Here is an 11,732-nt window from a genome sequence, read left to right as displayed (position 1 = left end):
CCTTTCTCCCTCCCTTCCCCTTTCTCCCTCCCTCCCCCTTTCTCCCTCCCTCTCCCTCTTTGTTTTTTCTCCTCACCTTCTCCCTCTCTTTTTTATTTTCTTCTCCTCTTCCTATTTCCTTGTCTCTGTCCCTTTCTCTTTCTTTCTTACCCTTTCCCTCTTTCTCTCTTTTCTTTCCTCTACCAACTCTCCCTCCTCTCCTTTTTTCCTATCCTAACTTCTCTTCTTCCTCTCTCTCCCTCTATTTTTCCCCTTACCTTCTCCTCTCTTTTTTATTCAAATCTCCTTTTCCTGTTTCCTTGTCTCTGTCCCTTTCTCTTTCTTTCTTCTTTTTTCCTGCTTTCTCTCTTTCTTTTCTTCCTCCATCTATCTCTCCTCTCCTTTTTTCCTATCCTAACTTCTCTTCTTCCCCCTACCCTCTCTCTCTCTTTCTTTCTCTGTCCGTCTGTCTGTCTCTCTCTGCCATTGACCAGCAGAAGAGATGGAAGACTTAGATTGCCTCACTTTCCTTGGCTGAGCCCTTCCTCTGCTCCCCACCTTGTGTCCCATCCAGCACTTCAGTAAGTCTGTACCAATTTGATGTTGTTTGAAGTTGAGACCCCTATGTTTTCTGATCAGAAATTCTACCTCAGAGGCCTGCTTCCAAAGCGCCTCAACAAGAAATCAACCTTTTTGCTTTTAACTGATCCTTAGCTTTCTTTCCAGGAGTGGACAACACAAGTGGAAAATTGTTTCTTACCTCTCTCCTTCCCTATGTATCTCCAGGCTCCAAAGCACTGGGAACTTTATTTTTGAGCGGAGGCAACCAGGCCAACACCCTAGTTTTTTGGGGGATATGTGTATTCTTTTACCCTTGTCTATCCAGCCTATAATCAAAGGGGATCTGGTGATCTTGGCCCTGAGTGTTCATTCAATCTTCTCGATTCCACTGGATAGTGTATGACAAAAGCATTTTCAGAATTTTGTGTGCCCTTGACCCCAACCCATTACCCCAGATTGAAGTTCAGAGACCTAAAATCATCATCACTTACTATTACCACTACCTAACGTAAATGAATATGGGCACCACTTTGAACTCCCACCACTTGCCCATCTGTAAAATGGGCATGTCTCTGCCTACCTCACAGGGTTGTTGTGAGGATATGATTAAATTACAAATGTGTAAATGCCTTGAAGAAGTTAGAACATTTTCCCTTCCATTGCTTCTCCCACCTCACCCCCAAATCCATTACTTTACACAAGGTTAACATATTTGTTTTCTTCAAGTTGCACACTGTTCCAAAGTTTTGAAGCTTGTGGCCCTAGGCAAGATTTTTGGTATTTTCTTTTGGCCATTCTACTTGAAAACACAAAGGCAGATAGATCACTGACAGCCCCCAAAAGGTCACTTAAATAAATGATATAAATGGATTTCTCTCACCAAGAGACTGTAGATTGATGTTGGGCTTGGAACAATCTTGCCTCTTGTGTTCTTCTCAACCTTCATAGTTATTTCTTTAGTCATTTTCTATGTAAAACTGATCCTTTCAACCCTTGTTTTTATAGTGGTAGTAGCTAGATGTTTTGGATGTCAGCTGTGTCTTCCCATGCATGTCCTGCCTGGGACCAGCAACATTTGCTCTCTGGGACCTGGGTGGGGGTTAGTTGGGTTTCTTAAATCTGCTTGGTGTATTGATATAATAAGTCAACAAATGCCCTGGTAGCAGGGAAGAAACCATGCTTGTCTGTGGGTCTGGACAGAAACCCCAGCTTGCATGTTAGGTAATCTCTGCCATAGACTAACTGTGTGACCGTGGGCAAGTCATTTTCCCTTTCTGGGTATTAGTATTCTCACCTGTTCTTCCAGTTCTATGATTCAATTCTTCACCTCCAGAGAAGAACCAAATTTTTATTCAAATCCTTAAACTGGCTTTGGATTTTGATCACCTGAATCCGAATCCGATTTCTGCCATGTTTTCCCTGAGTGACTTTGGTTAAGTCTCTAAATCTCTGTTGGTGTCAGTTTCCTCATCTGTAAAATGAAGGTTTGGATTATAAATCAGAGGTGTCAAACTTATGGTCCATGACCTGAGGCAGGTATGAACCAAAAAAAAGAAATTTAAACCCTTAGAAGAATCAATACTGTGTATTGGTTCCAAGGCAGAAGAATGGTAAGGGCTAGGCAATGGGAGTTTAGTGACTTTCCCAGGGTCACACAGCAAGGAAGTGTCTGAGGTCAGATTTGAACTCAGGATCTCCCAACTCTGAATCTGGCTCTCTATCCACTGAACCACCTAGCTGTCCCTCATAAAGACAGATTAAAAAGTAACTGGGAAATGTTGAACAACATAGATAATGTCAATTTGTGACTTTCTAAGTCAATATGTGGCTTGCAGGGATCCATTTCCGAGTTTGACACCACTGAATGAGTTTGACCTCAAAACTCCCTTCCACCTCTAAATCTGTGACCGTTTTTCTTGGTTGGTGGGAACTTTTCCTAATCTCAAACAGATTATTCCAAGAAAATAGCCATGTTGAGTCAGGCTACCCTGGGTAATAAAAGATGAGCAAATAGAAACCCACAGGTATATGCATGTTCAGCAACCTTGGAAACGTGTCCAGTGTCTGTGGCTGTTACACTGTCTCTTGGTGAATTGTACTGGTGTTTCCCCCCCTGATTTGGCTGCTCTAGTCTGTTGAACAGTGGAACTCAGGAAAAAGGCAAATTTAAACCAAAGCAAGACACTTTCAGCCCCACAGCCAAACCCTGGGACCAATGGCTCATAGGGCCAGAGCACATAGCTGCAGTTAGATCTGGTTGTTTTGGGATTCAGTTCCAATTCACATAAAAAATTCATTCAAGGGAGAGCCCCTTTCTAGACCTTAGCTTCTTTATCTGTAAAATGGGGGCAATGATTACCTTGTTCATAGCAGGCCAGTGGGATAAGATTAATCCAGTGCATTTGGAATGCCAAGAGGCATTAGGAAGATAATTCTACGGTAATTGAACACTGAATTTCAGCCAAAAAACAATAGAAATCATCCTTTATGGTCATCTTTGAAAGTCTCTTGCTTTCTCCGGCTATCAGTTATCTCTCTCTCTCTCCTAATTCCTTCTCCATCTTGTTAGCTTTTCAGGATGGTAGCCTCCAGATTGACAAGACAGTGGTCCATGGAATACGATGTTATTGTTTTCTTCCTATTGAATAGTGACAATTTAGCATGTATTTGTGTTACATGCTCCTGTTTCTTTGAACAGTTTTAAGCCTAAAAACTGCTTCACATGGTGGGTAACCAAGATCCATTTAAATATAGTCATAAACTTCTGAAGGCTTACAGATGGAGTGCTGTCAACAGAAGCCCTGGGACTCAAGGACTGTGGGGGTGGATTCTGTCCCCGCAGCCCCTCACTGGCCATGAGTTCTCAGAGCTTTTCCAGTTTGCTGTTCATGTTGGTTGTTTTTGTTGATTTCTTTTGTTCCGTTTTCCCCTAGGCCCCCATGTCTTCCCCCTAAACCACAGAAAATGAGGAGACCTAGGCCTCTCTCAGTGTATAATCATAAACTCTTTAACGGCCGTATGGAAACGTTCATTAAGGTACTTGCTGGGGAACCTGAAGAGTCTGTGAATGCTCCAAGATGTAATGGCAGCCTTCCTCTCTTTCCTGCTACTCATTCTCCTCAATGGCCAAGTCTTTTCCATTGCCTTGGCCATTCCCTCTCTGTGTGTCTGCTCTGGTTCTCAGCGAAGATTTCCAACGAAAGCCATTGTCTCCTCTCCTTTCCTTCCCACCATCTTGTGCATTAGTAGAGGTGGGGCAGGAATAAGATGATAAAAGAAAGAAAAGCTCATAAAAGGCAGAAAATGAATGACAAACCCCAATGGAACCTAAGTGGAAATGAATTGCTGGCACCTGAATCTCAGCCAGTCATATCTTATCACAGCAGACAGAACAGCCCTGCCTGTGGGGGGCTATAGTAAAGGGAACACCCTGGTGTTACCTTCTCTCATTCTTCCCCAGTCTAAGATGATTGATTTACTGACACAGAAAGAAAATCCCTGAGGATCATTGACAAAAAAACAATAAAAAAAAGCCAACAACTTGGCATGATACCAGAGGAAGAAAGCATATTCTATATTTATTAGTTTCTCCTCTGAAAAACTTCCCTCATATAATTTATTCCTCTTCTCCTGCACATTTCCCCCCACCAGAAGAGTTTGAGTTGGAATAAACTCTTTGGAGTCACAGGTTATAATTATTTTTACTGCTAGTAATAATAATAATAATTTTCATTTATGTTGCACTAGAAGGTTTGCAAAGTGCTTTACATATATCATCTCATTTAATACTCACTTAAAATAACAAAATAAAAAAAATCCCATTTATCTCCATTGAATTCACTTTCTCTTTTCTCTTTTCTGGATGGAGTAACAGAAAGCTGTCCCAGTTGTAACACCTAGAGGTGGATGGCAAAACCCTTTTGGAGAGACACTCTGATGTTAGCAGGTGGCGGAAGAGTGAAAGAGAAGAGAGTAGCTAAGGAAGAAAATAGTTATTCTCGGCATTACTTAAGGAGGAAAAAAATTACTCCAGCTGGTTGGTTTGAGAGCCAAATGCTGTCTAGTTGACAGATACCATCTACAGAAAATGAAACACTTAGGTATCTGGAGAAGTTTCTGTTTCCCGTAAGAGCTCTCAATCCTGCCTAAGTAAGATCTTGCCTCCTCCACCGCTTCAAGCATTTTTTCCTAGCAAGAATTTTTAAGGAGGGAGGAATGGTGGCATACCTTGTAATGAGTAAAATCGACCAGTTCCAGCTTCCTTTCCTGGATACAGGCAGGGTGGTACAGCATTGGGCTTTTGGGGTTTGGGGGCTAGGTTAGGGGAAGGAATGGTATCGGTGAGTAGGGTATACCTGAAGTTAAGATAATGTCCCAAGGTTAGACAGAAGATCCCATCAACAAAATAGAATCCCAAGAAGTCTTTGGGAGTAATCTTTATGTGCTTAGTATTAGGAAAGAAGAGGTAGGTGAGAGCATTTTCAGGTGAAGTTAATGTTCCAGAGTGATAATTTTTTTATAGTAGAGTTTTGGCGAATCTGTCCTACTATAGGGGGTGTCCAAGGAGATAAGATATTACTATCAGCAATTTCCCCCAGAAAGTAAGTATTTATCCAGCTGGATTTAGAAGAGAATTGCATTTGGAAGGTGACGGACATATCCATTTTTTCCTCCAACTTTTTTTTTCTTCTACTTGCCCTTCCTCCCCAAATAGTTTCTTTAGAAGGTCTCCTCTAATATCTCCTCTCTTAGATCTTTGTATCAATAAATGAATCAATTAGTAAATAAACATTTTTTGAGTTCCCATTATGTGTAGAAAACTGTGCTAGGTGTTAAAAGGTTGAAAGGAAATATGACATGATGCCTATGTTCAAGGAGCTTATAACCTTGAGAGATAGACCATAGTTACAAAAAAAGATAATACAAATCCAAGGTACTGTATGATTAGTATAAAAAAGAGTCTAGCGACAATCAGAGGTAGAGAGGAGTAGGGAAGGCATTCCAGACTCAGGAAATAGTATAGACAAAAGATAGGACATAGCTCTCAAGATTTTAAAATGTCTCATCATTTAACATCTGTAAATAGTGAGCTCACTGTTACCAGATGATATTGAAGAATGGAGTATTCTTGTCCATTGAACAATTTGGTTAATAGAGGTATACAGCATTTGTATGTAAGAATTTCATATACAATATATGCACTAATGTTATATATAATAATTTGAAGAGTAGCCATCTTTTTAATATTTCTGTACATCCTTCCTACTTTCTTTCTCCAATTCAGAAGGTTGAAGAATATAGAAATTAAGCCAATATGGCAAGAGGTGGCTTATTTAAAATAATGTGACTGATATTCAAAGAGCAGATCCTAAACATCTAAATATATGTTGTCCTTGAAATTCATCAACTTGGGAAGTTAAAGGTTTATTCTAATAGTATGATCATTATTCCACATATTTTTAGACTTTCTCTTTGTTAATTCCCTTTTGAAGCTATTGTATACTTTTTCTGATATATCAAATAGTGACAAATATTTATTCTTTTAAGGTATATATAATTTTTGGAAATAGTCCAGTGTCACTAAGATGAGTGAACAAACAGTGATACCATTTGGGGTTTAAAATAAGGTCTAATGTCAGATATAAGCTTGATTTTCATGTTTGGCTAATAAAGTGGTTCTGAAGACATTTTCCAAAAAGGAGTGCATATAGTGTTTTGAGCAATAATATCCTCTTTGAAATAAGTATATAGAATCCAAAGATAAGTACTTTATAGAGTAATAATCATACTCCATAATTATTCTCATACTCACTAATATAATAATAATCATACTATGAAATGTTTATTCAGTAATTAATTTCATTGCTTAATAGTTGTACTTTATTTTATTACATATTTCAGAAGATTTATTATAATCTTGAAAATCTTTAAATCTATAAAAAAATCTTTGAAATCTATAAGATTTTATTATAAATGTACTTAACCCTAAAATTATTCTGAACATAACTTAGTCATTCTATGATGCTTCTGATATCTCCCAGTAGAAGTTTCCAGAAGTAAATGTTTCCTTAGTTTTGAAATATATTCATGAAAGGTTATTTAGTATAGCATCAGCATAGATACTTAATAATCCTGCTGGTAGAGATGAAAAGCAATTCCCTAGATAATAAGCACTGAGTAGACTACAAGAGAATTTGTTACATCAAGTGATAAAACCCTGCCTTATAGATGCAAGCACAGGTGTTTTCAGACTCCTGTTTTTTATTTCAGACTGAGAAAAATGTGATTCTCTGTCTAGTGTTAGAATTTAATTTTATAACAGGAAAACTGATTTGTGAGGAAAACAATATCTTGAGATTTTAAGATACTGCTACATAAGACCTTTTAAAAATTTCTTGCCATTCAGTGTTTTTACAACTAAGAACAAACATGGATATAATAGTGGTGCCACTTAGTGGAAAATTCTAGCAGGCAAAACACTTGATAAGAGTTTCCTATAGTTTACCATATAGACAGTTCTCTAACCCACTAGCCCTGTCTTCTTGTAAAGCCTTGATGAGATAGTTTTGTTTCCCATTAAACTCCAGGGCACAAAGTGAATCCCTAAGCATTCAGTGCCCGTAGCTTTTATAAAATGTGTTATTAGACAACAGTAATAAAAACAAAAGCTATCATTCCTTTCCTTTCATTCTTCTAGTTCAAAATCATATAGACCAATTGAGTGAAGGAGATGAAAGTATATTGGATAAAGATCCAAAAGAAAAATTTGTCCAGTTGACTTAACGTCAGTCAATAAATATTTAAGTGTTTACTTTATGGTAGGCACCGTGCTAAGCTCTGAAATGAAGGGAATACAAGGAAAAGGAAAAGCAAAGCAGCCCCTGCTCTCAAGGAGATCACATTCTAAAGGGGAAGATAAATATGAAAATGACTAAGATATGTATAAGATAATATACAGAGTAGATGGAAGATAGTCTTGAGGTGGGGCCAGGGGAGATGGGAATACATTGGAACCCCTTTTTGGCACTGTTTACTACATGGTGGAATTTGATGATTGGATAGAAATTGAATTCAGTTTGGAGCCCTTCCAAAAGGGGTTGGTTATTAAAGGGGGAAAAAAGCCACCTCATAGTATAATGGCTTCATCTTTGGTGTTATGGAAAAAACCACTGTCCTCAAAATCAGAAATCCCAAGTTTGAATTCTGGCTTTGCCCCATAATCCCTTTGTGACCTTGTGAAATTCATTTTACCTATTGGGTCTCAGTTTCCTCATGTGTAAAGTTAGTGATTAGATCAAATGATACCAAAGGCCCCTTCTATCTCTAAATCAATAATCCTGTGACTCCAAAGATGGCATTATAGAAAAACTCCAGTAATATGCTCCTTTTCCAACCTACATATTAAGGCACATTTCACTCAGAGTGACCATAGGAGAGTAATTCATTTGATCAGGAATGAGAGATGCATCTGTTAGGGAATCTCTGGGAAGAACCACATCTAGGTATAAAGATTACCTTCACAAGGGCTCTATTCCTGTCTTTGGATGAGACAAAGAGATTCTGTGAGTGCCCTTGGTCTAAAGCACCAGTATGGATGAGAGAAGGAGTCATGGTAGAATTCTGGTCTGAGGCATGTGGCAAGTTGCCTGGCTCCCCATTCATCAATAAGGCTCAGAGCCCGGGCATCCACCTGGCCAGTCTTTCCTTGGGTCTGACTTTGACCTTTCTTGGCTGCCATTGCATCTGAGCTCTCACGTTCTCTGAAGGATATGCTTACTCTAACTGATCCCATTCTTGCGTAATCTTTTCTTTTTCTCCTGCTCTGCTGCTTTTTTTGGTTATCAGAGGAAGAAGAAATGCTCGAGCCAGGAACCAGGTATTTACTAGACAGGCCTTTCATTCCACTCGGTATGAGGGGAATGATTGGTGTCTCTCCCTGTCCCAGAGAATGGCTTCCAGCACAAAACCCCACATTCCCTTTACCAATTGGCCAACGGTCTCCTCCTCTACACTTATTCATTGTGAATCAGTAAGGAATGTATTAGTTAGAGGGTTAGGAGGGAAAGTAAAAAATCCCATTAAGCCATCTCCCTGGTATGAGCTCACCATGTATTTCATGCTTGTTTTCTTACTTTTTAAGGTAGCTTGTGATTGTTACTTTTTAGACTGAGCAAGTCACTTACCCTCTCGTGGCCTCAGTTTCTTCCTCTATAAAATGAGGGAGTTGAACTAGATGATCTGAAAGGCCCTTTTGACTCTAATATTCTGTAATTCTATAACTCTGGCAGGACTTGGGAAACATTCCCCCACCCCCTTTAGTAATGTTACAATTCACGGTCAACAACCAGCATTAGTTTGAGGGGGTGGTTAATGTTGGATGTCAACTGAACCATAAAGAAAATCCAACTCTTACCCAAATCCCGTGGTATGAAAAATTTTGTATAAAAGGTCATTCAGGAAAGAGGAAATTGAAGACAGTCACACTTCACATGGACATGGTTCACCCTGAACATTGGTTTAACATTATTCAGGCAGTACACATTAGCTGTCGCATTTTTTCCTTTCAAGAGAATGTCAGAGTGCTTAGATTATTCAAAAATAAGCTGTAATGCCTCAGGCTCTTAGTGCCTGATGGGCCAGCTTTAAGTGGCCCTTGTCCTTTGCCTGTGCTAATGGTCAATATGCAAGGGACTAGAATAGGAGTTGGGCTCCTACTCTTTTACTTTAGAGCTCCTGGAGCCCAGAGCTGGGATAGGGCATTTGGGAGCAAGAGACTGAATCTCTTCTACTCCAAAACAACCTTAGCTTACAAGTCCACTGTGTCTCTGAAGTGTTGAGAATTCCCCCATCTCCTCTACCTCCTAGCTTTGCAGAGAAACTAGAGTTGCTAAAACAAAAGATGGTAGGACCCAAACCTACAAACATGCTTCCATCCCCACCACCCAAACAGGAAGGGCTAGCCACCAGGAGTGCCCTAAGCATCTCCTCTCTGAAGAGAAATGTACAGCTGCAAGAACCATGGCCTCTCTCTCAGCTGGGTAACGAGACAGAGCATTTCTCCTATGCTAGAGTAGCCATGCCTTTTCCTGCATAATTGATCACTCCTCCTCATTTCCAACTGCTCATGGAGACAGCAAGGTGGGGCAGCTCCTTGCTTAGCTTCTCACTAACTTGGGGGCGGTGCTCATCTTTCATCTGGAGCTCACATGTGTGCTTGAGATTATATCCAAATGTGTTAAAAATCAAACCAAGTGAAAAAGGTCTTAATTCTCTCTTAAGGATTCAGGGCAGGCTATACCCCTGGTGGTGGAAAGCTGTATCCGCTACATCAATTTATATGGTAAGCCCTTGGCAACACCATTGCCTTCAGCTGGGTAGGGTGGGTGGTGGGAAAATCTTGTCTTCCCTGGTTTCCTCCTAATTGGTCCAAAGTTATTCTAGAATATCTGCTTAGGCTATCTACAAACTCTCTGGGTGGGTGCTTTCTAGGTAAGGGGAGAGAAACAAAGTGAAATGAGAAAGAAGGAAAAGAAGAGGATGGGGTGTCCGAACTTCTCACTCTCCAAACATTTTAAGCTCTAACTTTATTGTTCAGATCAGCTGATCAATCATTGATGGTAGGTGCCATTTGGCTGGCCTTTCTATTAATTCATTCCATAAATTTTTATTGGACACCTATTATGTGCTCAGAAATTATAAGAAGTCCAAAAGTAAACAAGACAAAGTCTTTACTCCCCAGAGACATATAAGGCAATAGAGGAAAAAAAATATGTCTTATGATGACCTCAGTTTGTCAAAGGGTAGCTTCTTATTCTAACTATTGATCTCCTGTAAATATAGGTTTTGTGTAGGGCTTCCTCTCCCAGCTGCATGTCCATAGACTTGAATTTAAATTAAGATGAAAGAGATGAGGCAGTATACTAACTGGGGCTGGGTAACAGGGGCTTTGCTCCAGGTTGCTGAATTTAGAAGGTGTTGCAGTCCTTCTACATCTTAGGGACAGTACAGCCTAGCACCTACTCAGCAAGAATAATTAAAATGGCAAGCTGAAGTAAACTGGCCTGACTCCTTCCCCCAGCTTCCCTAGCAAGAGTCTTGAGCTAAGGTATTCTGAGGACTCTGACTCTTTCCACATTGATCACCCAAAGGAGTGACTTCATATTTCCTTTCCTGAGTGTAGTTTGCAGCACTCGCCTGGGTATGAAGAGTCCTAATTATGTTTCGGAGATGATATGGAAGGAATAACAACAACAAAAAAGAAAAAGGATCCATTTTATTCCCCATTCCTTTTCCAGAAGTTTAGTTTTAAAGCTTCTGGCTCATGGCCCCTTTGGCTCTGGGAAGGCATTTTCTTTGCTAGTTGCTGGCTGGTCAGGCCTGTTGTGTTTAGTTTCTAACTGATCTCTGTCCTTTGTTATGAATGATTCAATGCAAGGTTGGGGATATGGATAGGAAAAGAGCAAAGGGGGAGGGGACTCATGAACATGCTCAGTGTTCTGATTATCTCATATTTTCTGCTTTCCCAGGTCTCCAACAGCAAGGGATCTTTAGAGTGCCTGGATCGCAGGTTGAAGTCAATGACATTAAAAATTCCTTTGAGAGAGGTATGAATGGGCATAAAATTTTATGGTAGAGGATTAGGAACCTTTTGCAGGTGGCAGGTTGTGGGGGGAGGAGTTAAGGGGTCTGGAAAAAGTATATATGACTTTGCAGAGGGTTTGCTTTTTCCCAGGTGAGAGTCTACATGCTGTGCTGCTGTGCTAAGGGTCTTTGGCAAGGCTGTGAGGCATTGAATTCTGTCTGAAACAGAAATCCATTTTGGTAAACCTTGAAAGCACTTAGATGACACATCCATCCTCTTCCACAACATTTGCATTATAATAAGCCTTTTATCTCTAATTGTGGGATCAAAAGGCTTTGATTTTCCCTTCACTAGATTTTCTGGAATCATTGAGCAGGGAGAAGAGAGTTTGGAGCACAAAGAGACATCCTATCATCCCTGCAGGGAAGTGGGGGTTGAATGTGAGAAATTTTGGTTTATTAAGGGGCTAGGAGGTGGCATAGGTGGAATCAGAAGGGACAGCTTTTGATCTCTTCTCTCAGATCCCTTCCTTAACTAGAGATTATGGGCTGAATTTGCTTAACTTCAGTTGCTACAAGACTCTTACCAGTAGTTGCTGAGGGCAAAAGGG

At 40.1% G+C, this 11,732-nt stretch overlaps 1 protein-coding gene across 2 annotated transcripts in view; it reads left to right on the top strand.

Annotated features, from left to right (window-relative positions):
* Positions 1-11,732, top strand: part of SRGAP3 (SLIT-ROBO Rho GTPase activating protein 3) — a 288,364-nt gene that overhangs the window by 230,678 nt on the left and 45,954 nt on the right. The window contains exons 12-14 of one of the 2 annotated variants that reach the window (XM_044663395.1): positions 8,386-8,416; positions 9,820-9,880; positions 11,067-11,144. In XM_044663395.1, coding sequence (XP_044519330.1) covers positions 8,386-8,416; positions 9,820-9,880; positions 11,067-11,144 — 170 coding nt within the window. Of the gene's footprint in view, positions 1-3,473; positions 3,577-8,385; positions 8,417-9,819; positions 9,881-11,066; positions 11,145-11,732 lie in introns of both variants that reach the window. The other variant, XM_044663310.1, reaches the window with a different exon arrangement.

The sequence above is a fragment of the Gracilinanus agilis genome, chromosome 1 (assembly GCF_016433145.1).
Source record: "Gracilinanus agilis isolate LMUSP501 chromosome 1, AgileGrace, whole genome shotgun sequence".
NCBI lineage: Eukaryota > Metazoa > Chordata > Mammalia > Didelphimorphia > Didelphidae > Gracilinanus > Gracilinanus agilis.
The sequence above is the reverse complement of the archived record's forward strand: the minus strand, read 5'-3'. Positions and strand labels throughout refer to the sequence as shown.